This window comes from Pongo abelii, chromosome X, assembly GCF_028885655.2.
Source record: "Pongo abelii isolate AG06213 chromosome X, NHGRI_mPonAbe1-v2.0_pri, whole genome shotgun sequence".
Lineage (NCBI taxonomy): Eukaryota > Metazoa > Chordata > Mammalia > Primates > Hominidae > Pongo > Pongo abelii.
The window spans coordinates 160,892,760-160,905,389 of NC_072008.2; the positions used below are offsets into that span (position 1 = coordinate 160,892,760).

Below are 12,630 nucleotides of genomic sequence, written 5' to 3' on the forward strand. Positions count from 1 at the left end.
TCGCCTTTCCTACCTCCCCCAGGAGACAGGCCAGGAAGCGCCCCAGCCCACGACCGCCCGCAGCAGAGCAGGATTCCCTCCCCGGCGGCCACCGCTGTCAAGGGACGGGGAAGACTTTGTTACCCCACCGCGCGCCACCGCGGAATGGTGCACAGACACCTCCAGACGCCACTTCCCCCAGGACGGCCGCCCGCCCGCCCCGCTCTGCCCACCTCTCCCTGGACGCTGCCGGGTGGGCGGGTGGGGGCGGCCCTGCTTCCCCACGACCCCCCAGACGCGCCCCGAGGCACTTTCGCAGCACAGTGGAGTGGGAAGGGCGGGGCGGCCCCTCGACGGCGCCGAGGCGAGAGCGGCTCACGGGGCTTCTCGGGCCCTGATCTCAGGGGACGCCTGTCCGCCTCGTCCCCGCGGGAGGACAGTGACCACCGGTCTGCAAAGGAAGGGGACTCGGCGCACGCCCCGCAGGGCCGGCCCAGGACTCGCGGGCGCGGAAGGCGGTGCCGAGGCGGGGGCGGGGCGGGGCGTGGAGGGACAGCCCTAGTCTCCGCCCGCCGGGGCCCACAGCTGCCTCGCTCCCCGCCTCCGCTTCGGTCGCTCCTCGTAAGCGCCAGGCGCCCACAGGAAGCCCCGCCCCTCCCCGCCTATCCGTCCTCCTCTTCGCCTGTCCTCGCCAATGACCATGCTCAGATTGCACGGAATTCCCGCCCCTCGCCCTTGACTGACGTTCCTGCTGCCCAGTGGACGACACCCCGTCGCGTGCGCGCCGCTGCGGCCCTGCCGGGTGTGGCGCGGCGCTCTCAGGCTCCTAGGCGTTCCCGGGGCGAGACCCAGGGCCCTGGCCGCAGAGTCGCCGGTGCACACGTAACAGTGCCGCCTTGTGTTTTGGGTGTGGACCTGCGCTTCTCTAAGCGTTCCGTTCCCGAGAAGGGGCGAGAAACGTCCAGAGGTCGTGGCACCTGCCCGCCGCTGCCGGGGCGTCGGCCGTGGGCGCAAGTGAAGCGCCCCGGGAGCGCGGCGCGACGTCCGTGCCCTCCGAGGGCGGCCCGGGTGTAGCCGCGGAGGGCGCGGCCGTGGGCATTTCCGCGCTTGCGCGGGTTCCTGTCCCGCCCCGGCCCCGGCCCCGGCCCCGGCCCCTCCCTCCCTCTCTCGTGGCCCCGCAGTAGACGCAGCCCCTCCCTCCCGCGGTGCAGCGCAGCCAGGGCTCTGCTCCGGGAGTCGTGGAGTCTATCACCGCGGAGCGTTATCTCAGCGGACCCACGCGGTGTCTTCCGCTGGGGTGGGCCGAGTACCCTCCGCCTCCCGCCCGCGAGATCCATCCCAGCCCTTGGCGGGGGCCCGTGGTTCTTCCCGCTCATGGCCACGGAACGGTCCACGCTCGCGGAGCCGCAGGCTGAGCTTTTGCTGGTGAGGGACAAGGTCGTGGTTTCCCGTGGCTGGTGGCCCTCACGGAGGAGCCTGCTGGGAGCACGCACGTGTAGGGTTTCCTGTCATCGGGTTGCCACGCCCATCTTGAACGCTCGAGTCCACGCAGAAGTGTAGAAGTGGATGTGTAGCTTTATTTGTAATTCTCTTTCTTTCTTCCTTTCTTCCTTTCTTTCCTTTTCTTTCTTTTTGAGTCAGGGTCTCACTCTGCACGCAGTCTGGAGTGCAGTGGCGCGATGAGGGCTCACTACAGACTTGACCTCTCCACCCCAGCGAGGGCTTCAACCTCCAGCCTCAGCCTTCCATGTAGCTGGGACTACAGGCGCACGCCACCACCATGTCCGGCTAATTTTTTACTTTTTTGTAGAGATGGGGTCTCGCTTTTTCGCCCAGGTTGGTCTGGGATTCCTGGGCTCAGGTGATCCACCCCAGCCTCACAAAGTGCTGGGATTTGCGGGGATTCTGGGCACCGGGCACTGGCCGCCGCGCCCAGCTTGATGTGTAGTTTCAGTAGAAACCACCAAAGTCTTCAGGGTGGCCTGTGCATCACTTTACACATACTCAAGCGAATCATTGAGAGGTGTTTGAGGCCGGGCGCGGTGGCTCACGCCTGTGATCCCAGCACTTTGGGAGGCCGAGGCGGGGGGATCGTTTGAGGTCAGGAGTTTGAGACCAGCCTGACCAACATAGTGAAACTCCGTCTCTAATAAAAATACAAAATTAGCCGGGCGTGGTGCCGCCCTCGCCTATAATCCCAACTACTCAGGAGGCCGAGGCAAGAGAATCGCTTGAACCCAGGGGGCAGAGGTTGCACTGAGCCGAGATCGCACCACGGCACTCCAGCCTGGGTGATAGAGCAAGATTCTGTCTCAAAAAAAAAAAAAAAAAAAAAAAAAAAAGGTTTTTGAAACAACTTGAAGCAAGTTATCCCATGTATAAAAAAGTATAAAGTTATTTATACTATTTTTCTGTGCAATCACTCACGTTAATTAACCAAGTTAAGACCCATTATGCGGCCTGGCGCGGTGGCTCACGCCTGTAATCCCAGCACTTTGGGAGGCTGAGGCGGGTGGATCACGAGGTCAGGAGTTCGAGACCAGACTGGCTAATATGGTGAAACCTCATTTCTACTAAGAATACAAAAATTAGCTGGGCGTGGTGGCGTGTGCCAGCTATTCGGGAGGCTGAGGCAGAAGAATCGCTTGAACCCGGGAGGTGGAGGTTGCAGCAAGCCGAGATCACACCACTGCACTCCAGCCTGGGTGACACAGTGAGACTCCGTCTGAAAAAAAAAAAAAAAAAAACCGTTATGCTACACATTTTGTAGTGATTTTCTGTTTTTTGTTTTTTGTTTTTAGCTTTTTTATAATTTCAACTTTTTTGTTTTTGAGATAGATAGAATCTCACTCTGTCGCCCAGGCTGAGTGCAATGGCACCATCTCGGCTCATTGCAACCTTTGCCTCCCAGGCTGAAGGGATCCTCTCACCTCTCACCTGGGTTGGTCAGGCTGGTCTCAAATTCCTGACCTCAGTGATGCACCCGCCTCGGCCTCCCAAAGTGCTGGGATTACAGGCATGAGCCACCGCACCTGGCCTGATGTACTTTAAACTTTTTTTTTTTTTTTTTTTTTTGAGACAGAGTTTCACTCTTGTTGCCCAGGCTGGAGTGCAATGGCGCGATCTCAGCTCACCGCAACCTCCACCTCCTGGGCTCAAGTGATTCTCCTGCCTCAGCCTCCCGAGTAGCTGGGATTACAGGCATACGCCACTGCACCAGGCCTCCATTTGATGTACTTTTAAAGCATTATTATTTCTACCTTGCATTTACTATGAACACAGCCTTGAACGTGCATCCATCTGTCTCTAGGATAATTACCTGTAACTGGAATTGCTGGGTCGAGATATATGTACATTAAATTTTTTTTTTTTTTTTTTAGACAGGATCTCTGTCGCTCAGGCTGGAGTGGAGTGGCTCGATCACAGCTCACCACCGCCTCAACCTCCTGGGCTCAAGTGACCTTCCTATTTCAGCCTCCTGAGCTGCTGGGACCACAAGTGTGTGCCAGCATCCCTGGCTTTTTTAGAAAACTTTTTGTACAGACAGGGTCTCACTGTGTTGCCCAGGCTGGTCTTGAACCCCTGGGCTCCAGTCCTCCCTCCTTGGCCTCTCAAAGTGCTGGTTTTACAGATGTGTCCCACCTTGTGTGGCCTGCATTTAAAATTGTAAGAGACACTAGGGAATTGCCTCCCCAAAAGACCCTACCTTTGATACTGTCCATCCCTCACATTGTACCCTCAGTGTTTACCCACAGCCTCACCAGCACCTTTTGGGCTAACAGCTTTTTAGGTGTCTGAAAATTAGATGGGAGAACTGTAGCTTTTCTCTTTTTTCTTCTTCCCTGTTTCTTAGTCCTGTTCCCCTCCCTCCCAAAGGGGTCATTTAAAATGTGGTGTCATTTGGAATGTGTTTGTTCAATTGTATTTTAGTTTTTTGAGACAGGGCCTCGCTTTGTCACCCAGGCTGGAGTGCAGTGGTGTGATCATAGCTCAGAGCAGCCTTGATGTCCCACCTCAATTGATAATTAATACAAAAATTAGTCGGGCATGGTGGCACGCGCCTTCAGTCCCAGCTACTCGGTAGGCTGAGGTAGAAGAATTGCTTAAACCCAGGAGGTGAATGTTGCAGTGAGCCGAGATTGTGCCACTGCACTCCAGCCTGGGTGACAGAGTGAGACTGTTTCTTAAAAAAGAAGAAAAAAATAAAATAAAACAACAAACATAACAAAACGAAGCATCAATGCTCTTGAACCCAGCGATCCCACCCCTTGATAACTCAGCAAGAGCAATTCTCCCTGCTCGCTACGGCCACATTCCGTGCCATGGCCTTCGTGGCATGGTTTGTGGCACACAAGGAGCTGAAGTCCTGGGGTTGCATCACTCAGGGTGGGAATGATCAAATGTGTTGCATCCAAGTTCTGAAATCCTCTGCAGGAGCACAGGAGTCAACTGTATGTCTCCAGGGCCACAGACAAAGAGCTAAGAAACCCTGTTGAATGACGGAAGCAGTCAGCAGAATAGGAATGCAGCACAGGGACAGTTATGGTGGGCAAAACCATACACACAAAAAATCCACAGGTGCAGGGCGATGGCTCACGCCTGTCGTCCAAGCACTTTGGGAGGCCGAGACAGGCAGATCGCTTGAAGCCAGGAATAGGAGACCAGCCTGGGCAACAGGGCGAGACCTCGTCTCTACAAAAAAATAAAATTAGCTGGTGTGGTGGCACATGCCTGTAGTCCTAGTTACTCCAGAGGCTGAGGTGGGAGGATCACTTGAGGGCTTCAGCTCCTTGTGTGCCACAAACCATGCCACGAAGGCCATGGCACGGAATGTGGCCGTAGCGAGCAGGGAGAATTGCTCTTGCTGAGGTATCAAGGGGTGGGATCGCTGGGTTCAAGAGCATGGATGCTTCGTTTCGTTACGTTTGTTGTTTTATTTTATTTTTTTCTTCTTTTTTAAGAAAGAGTCTCACTCTGTCGCCCAGGCTGGAGTGTAGTGGCACAATCTCGGCTCACTGCAACATTCACCTCCTGGGTTTAAGCAATTCTCCCACCTCAGCCTACCGAGTAGCTGGGATTACAGGCGTGAGCCACCACGCCCAGCTAGTTTTTGTGTTTTTAGTAGAGACGGGGTTTCACCATGTTGGGCAGGCTGGTCTTCAACTCCTGACCTCAAGTGATCCCCGCCGCCTCGACCTCCCAAAGTGCTGGGATGACAGGCGTGAGCCACCGCGCCTGGCTCCTTTCCCATTTTCTAAGGGACAGTCAGTCTCCTCCATACCATTTGTCACACACAGCCTTTCCCCCATGATGGCACTGCCATACTCCCGCTCAATGCGCAGGCATCTGTGGTCTCCTGTGCACTCGTCCTTCCAGGGAACAATGCAGTGGGCTCCTTGCTTTGCATCTCCCCATACCTGGTGCACCTGCCAGCTCCCTTAGCAGGACCTTGCAGACAGTTTCAGTCATTCTTGGGCATTTTCTTCTCCACGTGAAGTTTCCCATCATCATGTCCGGGACCATTAGACACCTACATCCCTGGCTTCCTGGGACTCTGGTGGCATGATGGGAAGAGCCCACTTCTCAGCACTGTTTTTTTTCAAGAGGATCTCATTCTTAGTCCAGGCAGCAGGAATGGTTTCCCCTGCTGGCCTCAGCTCTGTTGGCAAGGGATACCTGCAGTCTGGGGCCTGGAGCTGGAGCGCTCCAGACGTGGTCCCTTCCTTCCGGGAGTTTCTTTCTCGTGGGTGAGCCATAAGCAAACAGCTCATCCCACAGTTCTGAGGGCCTGGGTGGGGCCATCGCCCTGGTCCGGGTAAGAGACCATGGAGTCTGGCCAGGCACGTTGGCTCCTGCCTGTAATCCCAGCACTTTGGGTTAGGGTTAGGGCAAGAGGATCACTTGGCTCCAGCAGTTCAAGACCATTCTGGGTAACCTAACAAGGCCCCATCTCTACAAAAGAAAAAAAAAGTTATCCAGGCATGGTGGCGTGTGCCTGTAGTCCCAGCTGATTGGGAGGCTGAGGTAGGAACATCTCTGGAGCCCAGGAGTTCGAGGCTGCAGTGAGTGTTGATCGTGCCACTGCATTCCAGTCTGGGCAATGGAGCAAGACCCTGTCTCAATTTAAAAAAAAAAAAAAAAGCCGGGCGTGGTGGCTCACACCTGTAATTCCAGCACATTGGGAAGCTGAGGTGGGCAGATCACCTGAGGTCAGGAGTTTGAGACCAGCCTGACCCACATGGAGAAACCCTGTCTCTACTAAAAATACAAAATAAGCGAGGCATGGTGGCACATGCCTGTGATCCCAGCTACTCGGGAGGCTGAGGCAGGAGAATGGCTTGAACCCGGGAGGCAGAGGTTGCGGTGGGCCGAGATCGTGGCATTGCACTCCAGCCTGGGCAACAAGAGTGAAACTCCATCTCAGAAAAAAAAAAAAAAAAGACAACGGAGTCCTAGATGGCGAAGGTAGCAATGGAGAAACCCACTTCAATTTCTTTGAGCCAACGGTTCATGTATTGGAAGGATTCCCGTGGGAAGGTCAGGAGGGAGAGGAGCCAACAGGTGGAACTCCGACAGTTCCCCTGTCCTCACGTTGTAGGGCTGCAAGATTCTTTGGTGCCTGTCTGGGCTCCAGGGCCCCCACCCACCCCTGCAGGCTTATGTGCGGATCAGCAAGAGGCACTCTGCTCTCGGGGCAGGTACTCGGCTGGAGGCGAGGACGCGGGAGGGATTTCAGCCCTCTCGCTCCCCAGGAAGGTGTCCTTGTGCAGAGAACAGCCTGCACAACCTTCTAGGGGGCACCCAGGATTAGGCAGTATCCTCCCTCTGCCCAAACTGGCTGCAGAAAGTTCATTTTAACACCCACTAGAGAGTGAGGAGACTGTAGGTGGAATTTCTTTTTTGTTTTTCTTTTTTTCTGAGACAGAAGAGTCTTGCTCTGTGGTCCCAGGCTGGAGTGCAGTGGTGTGATCTTGGCTCACTCAAACCTCCACCTCCCAGGTTCAAGCCAGATTCTCCTGCCTCAGCCCCCCGGGTAGCTGAGATTACAGGCACGTTCCACCATGCCCGGCTAATTTTTTGTATTTTTAGTAGAGATGGTGTTTCACCATGTTGGCCAGGCTGGTCTCCAACTCCTGACCTCAATTGATCCACCCACCTCAGCCTCCCAAAGTGCTGGGATTATAGGCGTGAGCCACTGCACCCACCCTGTAGGCAGATTTTTTTTAAAATTACTATTATACTTTAAGTTTTAGGGTACATGTGCACAATGTGCAGGTTAGTTACATATGTATACATGTGCCATGCTGGTGTGCTGCACCCATTAACTCGTCATTTAGCATTAGGTGTATCTCCTAAAGTTATCCCTCCCCCCCCCTTTTTTTTTTCTGAGATAGTTTCTCTCTGTAGACCAGGCTGGAGTGCAGTGGAATGATCTCAGCTTACTGCAACCTCTGTCTTCTGGGCTCAAGCAATTCTCCTGCCTCAGCCTCCCGAGTAGCTAGAATTACAGTTGTGTGCCACCACACCCGGCTCATTTTTGTATTTTTAGTAGACAGGGTTTCACCATGTTGGCCAGGTTGCCCTCGAACTCCTGACCTCAGGTAATCCGCCCGTGTCGGCCTCCCAAAGTGCTGGGATTACAGGCGTGAGCCACCGCGCCCGGCCATACACGAATTTTTTTGAGACAGTCTTGCTCTGTCGCCCAGGCTGGAGTACAGTGGTGTGATCTCAGCTCACTGCAATCTCTGCCTCCTGAGCTCAAGCGATCCTCCCACCTCAGCTGGGATTAGTGTGTGCCACCACACCTGGCTAATTTTTAAATTTTTTTTTTTTTTTTTTTTTTGAGATGGAGTCTCGCTCTGTCGCCCAGGCTGGAGTGTAATGGCGTGGTCTCGGCTCACTGCAACCTCCGCCTCCCGGGTTCAAGCGATTCTCCTGCCTCAGCCTCCGGAGCAGCTGGGATTACAGGCGCCCGCCAGCATGCCCGGCTAATTTTTGTATTTTTAGTAGAGACGGGGTTTCACCATGTTGGCCAGGCTGGTCTCGATCTGCTGACCTCATGATCCACCTGCCTTGGCCTCCCAAAGTGCTGGAATTACAGGCGTGAGCCACTGCGCCCGGCCAATTTTTAATTTTTAATTTTTGTAGAGGCGGTTTTTCGCCATGTTGTCCAGGCTGGTCTCAGATTCCTGGGCTCAAGTGGTCCGCCCACCTCTGCCCCTCAAAGTGCTGAGATTACAGGCGTGAGCCACTGCGCTCCGCCGCAGTTCCTGACTTGTATTGCCCCAGTGGTGTTACAGCCTCGAACCCAGTTTCCAGACCTAAGTCACCGCAGGGATCCAGAGTCCCATGATGGAAAGGGAGGCTAGGTTCCCCTGGGAAGGACCTTGCACCGTTGCTGCAAGTGCACCCCAGAAATCATCCCAAGCTTTTCTCAAAGGGACCTGCAGCCACTTATAAAAGCGACATATCATCCTGGAAAACAGGTGCGCTCGAGCAGGATTTCCTCCCGTCCTTCCTGTCAAAGGACGGGAAGACTTTGTTACCCCACCGCGCCCCACCTGCAGAATGGTGGACAGATACCTCCAGACGCCACTTCCCCCGGGACGCCCGCCCGCTCTGCGCACCTCTCCTGGATGCTGCCCCGTGGGCGGGTGGGGGCGGCCCTGCTTCCCCACGACCCCCAGACGCACCCCGAGGGACTCTGAGCACAGTGAAGTGGGAAGGGCGAGGCGGGGCGGTGCCCAGGCGAAAGCGGCTCGTGGGAGGTGGCACCCGAGACGCAGCTGGTCGGGACGGTACGGGTCAGTGTGGGCGGAGCGGGGCCAGTGATGCCCCCCGGTTTCCCAGGCCATGAGTCTCCGTGGAGATTTCTCCTCGACCTCTTCCCCGCGGCAATGTGCGAACCCTGGGTCTCCAGGAAACGGGGATACGGGGCATGGCTCCCAGCAAGGCCTGGTCCAGTCTCTCCGGTAGGGGAATGGGTCTCCCCCTCCGGCCTCCCGGGTTGACAAAGGAACGCGGGCCCAGGTCCCTGTATGGCGCTTCACCGCCGGGGCCTCTAGCCTAGAAGGAGGCACGGAGCGCGTGTCCGGGACCCGTGCAAGCTCGAGGACACTCTCGCGGTCGCCGGGAGGCCCACCTAGGGTACTTTCCTTTTTTCCACTCTCAGAAATATACGTCTGTCACAGTTAACGGCAAAGCCTAGGGCAAGAGTTCTACGCCCAAGATGGCCAGCCGGAAGCGGACTTCTCGCGACCATGTGGCGAAGCCCCATTCGTCAGCTGGCCGCCCGCGGCCCTGGTACCCGGTCACCTCTCTGATCTGCGCATGTGCTGGGCTACGCCCGGGCGCAAGCGCCAAGAGCGGCTGCGTCTATGGTCATGACGTCTGACAGAGCGTCCACCCGTCTTCGCCAGGACTCTATGGTTCTTACGCGCGCAGACAGACCGCCTATATAAGCCATGCGCAGGCGGAGGAGCGCCTCTTTCCCTTCGGTGTGGTGAGTAAGTGTAGTTGTCGTCTCTTGTAGTGCAGCTGCTGGTTCTCACACCTTTTAGGTCTGTTCTCGTCTTCCGTTCCGACTCTCTCTCTTTCGTTGCAGCCACTGAAGATCCTGGTGTCGCCATGGGCCGCCGCCCCGCCCGTTGGTGAGTCTTGAATCCATGTACTTTCACTGCTGGGAAACGGGCGGGGAAAGAAGTGCCTATGGCCGCTGAAAACAATTGTGGGGTGGAGCCTCCCCCGTGCGGCGGCCCTGTCTTGGGAACTGACCCTATGTTTTACACCTCCCGGCTATTTTTTAGACTGCAATAGTACTGTCCCTTAGTTCCCATGTCGGTGTGGAAGCGACGGTTTCCTTGTATCTCTGCCTGTGTCCTGCAAGCTCACCGCATTTTCGGGCGCTCATACGGTCTTGGGGCCTTTGTGTGCGTTCTCTGTCTTATTTCCGGGCGACGTTCCGCGTGCGTTGTCGGACGTGAAGGGCAGCCCGGGAAAAACGGGTGCGGCCGACTCCTGTGTCCTACAGGGGGCGCCAGACGCATTTCCACTCTGCTCGGAGGTGGATTTAGTGCCACGTGCCCGAAAGTCTTAAATTGGGTGACCTGAGCTGTGCAATGATAATGCGGCGATTTTGTAGTACGCAGTGTCTTGAAGAGGGAATTTTTAACTAGGAAAGTTTGTTGCAAAGTGTTTGTAGGAAGCGTAAGACAAAGTAACGGAAGGTGGTGGCTATTGTGTTTCTAGTTTTGGGTGTTCTCTGTGTTGCAGCAGCCAACTGTTGCTTTGTAGTTTATTTCCCCGAATGGAAACGTTTTAGAAGTGGACGTGCATTCCCCACCCTTTTCCCGTCCCTCGTTTGGGTTGTTCCTTGAAGGGCAAAGTGCCTGTTGGGCTTTCTGTGAACGTCACCTAACCTGTGTTTTTTCACTCCCCTGCAGTTACCGATATTGTAAGAACAAGCCGTACCCAAAGTCTCGCTTCTGCCGAGGTGTCCCTGGTAAGTAGTGGAAGAGCCCCTGCACTGGTTGGCTCTACTAACTCAGCGTCCGTCTGTGACACCCCCTGCACACTTACCCAATCCTTTTTTAGATGCCAAGATTCGCATTTTTGACCTGGGGCGGAAGAAGGCAAAAGTGGATGAGTTTCCGCTCTGTGGCCACATGGTATCAGATGAATATGAGCAGCTGTCCTCTGAAGGTAAGGCAGGATTCTTTGTTCGTCACCCCCAAGTCCTTCCACCGTGCTCCCTCAACCCCACCCACATACACTGCACTGGAATTGGGAGTTGATGAAACATGAGCCTTACAAAACTCAGCCAACACATTTCCCTCGAGCTGGAGATAGTCGTGGTGAATGTTTCTCTATTATCTTCTCTCACTGCTGCTTTTCTTCTCCCTACTTAGCCCTGGAGGCTGCCCGAATTTGTGCCAATAAGTACATGGTAAAAAGTTGTGGCAAAGATGGCTTCCATATCCGGGTGAGGCTCCACCCCTTCCACGTCATCCGCATCAACAAGATGTTGTCCTGTGCTGGGGCTGACAGGTGAGCTTGGTCTGGGCTTTTTAAGGCAGTTGGAGTCTCTACATTATTAGGCTTGCATTATTGCATCAGAGCATAGAGGTGGCCCCAGTGACTCAGCCACTATGGCTACTAGAAAAGCCAGGCTGGCAAGTGACTTTCAGTGGTCACTCAGGACCCTTTCCTGTGGACTGTTGCGGATACAAAGCAAGCATGAGTAAGTCTTAGCAAGCTCTTCCCCACAGGTTAGGGCAAACACTTGTGATTGGAGTAGCTCTTCTTGCTTTTAGCTTGATGACAACCATCTTGCCAGCAAGCAGGTAGTTGAAGCTGGCAGAGGAGCTCAGTGTCGCCTTTTCAATGGTTCTTGGGATGCTCTGCAGCCAATTAAGCCGACTGAGTTCCTTTCCTCATGGGGGCCCAGTGTGCAATGGCTGCACACAGCAGCTTCCTTGGTAGTGTACGCAGCCTGTTGGTTGTATGGGTTGCTCTAAGGGACCTTGGAGACAGGCCTTTCCGATGGATGTTCATGTTTCTGACCTTGCACTACCCCAATGTAGGCTCCAAACAGGCATGCGAGGTGCCTTTGGAAAGCCCCAGGGCACTGTGGCCAGGGTTCACATTGGCCAAGTTATCATGTCCATCCGCACCAAGCTGCAGAACAAGGAGCATGTGATTGAGGCTCTGCGCAGGGCCAAGTTCAAGTTTCCTGGCCGCCAGAAGGTACGTAGTGCTGCAGCCCCCTTCTCCCACCTTTTTTGCCTCAGGCCTCCTGACTCAATTCTTTCCATTGCTCCCTAGATCCACATCTCAAAGAAGTGGGGCTTCACCAAGTTCAATGCTGATGAATTTGAAGACATGGTGGCTGAGAAGCGGCTCATCCCAGATGGCTGTGGGGTCAAGTACATCCCCAATCGTGGCCCTCTGGACAAGTGGCGGGCCCTGCACTCATGAGGGCTTCCAATGTGCTGCCCCCCTCTTAATACTCACCAATAAATTCTACTTCCTGTCCACCTATGTCTTTGTATCTACATTCTTGACGGGGAAGGAACTTTCTCTGGGAACCTTTGGGTCAATTGAAGTGCTTTTCATGAAGCACAGCTGCAGCAAAGCCTTGCAATCCCAGGCTGGGGTCAGCCTACAATTGTGTTGCTTATTACAACACATGGGGACCAAGAGGGGCTTGTGGGCTAGAGGCTGACCAGCAGCAACGTTTATTTAGCAAGGGTAGGTGTGCATCACATTGGGTTTGGTCTCACCCGTCTGGTTTGGCCATTCCTCTGGTGGGAATCATCCAGGTACTGCTGATGTCACCTGTAACTTGCCCGACTTCCTATCTAGCAACCTCCTGGGCCCCATGCCCCCACCCCTTCTAGATCCTGCATTCCCAGGGCCCTCACCACCTGACCAAAGGTCTAGGCTAACCTTTGGTACTTTGTAACAAAAAGACCTCGGAACAGACAACGTGTGTGGCATGGTTTGGCCTGGGGATCTTAGATGTCTGACCTGAACTATTGTAGAACAGCGCTGGCTTTTGGGGGAGCAGCAAAAATGAGGAATGCTAGGTGGGTGGCCTGAGCATCTGTATCCAGGGACAGGACTCCAAAGGCTTTTGGTCCCAGAGCTGGG

The 12,630-nt window shown here is 54.9% G+C and overlaps 1 protein-coding gene and 1 non-coding gene across 5 annotated transcripts; both read left to right on the forward strand.

The window, feature by feature from the left end:
- Positions 1-1,166: 1,166 nt before the first annotated feature.
- Positions 1,167-12,217, forward strand: RPL10 (ribosomal protein L10). 4 transcript variants are annotated; one of them, XM_063721001.1, is made up of 7 exons: positions 1,167-1,404; positions 9,152-9,629; positions 10,422-10,480; positions 10,573-10,680; positions 10,887-11,025; positions 11,562-11,724; positions 11,803-12,018. In XM_063721001.1, the coding sequence occupies exons 2-7, from the start codon at positions 9,607-9,609 to the stop codon at positions 11,953-11,955; spliced, it is 645 nt and encodes a 214-aa protein (XP_063577071.1). In that variant the 5' UTR covers positions 1,167-1,404; positions 9,152-9,606; the 3' UTR covers positions 11,956-12,018.
- Positions 11,379-11,513, forward strand: LOC112131148 (small nucleolar RNA SNORA70). The gene has a single exon (XR_002913288.1). It is a non-coding gene; the product is annotated as a small nucleolar RNA SNORA70 (small nucleolar RNA).
- Positions 12,218-12,630: the final 413 nt, after the last annotated feature.

Bases quoted from the DNA above. Each gene is read 5' to 3' on its own strand.
- RPL10 (XM_054544050.1), top strand. From the start codon at position 9,607: ATGGGCCGCCGCCCCGCCCGTTG. The intron at 10,681-10,886 runs GTAAGGCAGGAT...CTCCCTACTTAG, and splicing joins TGAGCAGCTGTCCTCTGAAG to CCCTGGAGGCTGCCCGAATT. The intron at 11,026-11,802 runs GTGAGCTTGGTC...ATTGCTCCCTAG, and splicing joins TCCTGTGCTGGGGCTGACAG to ATCCACATCTCAAAGAAGTG.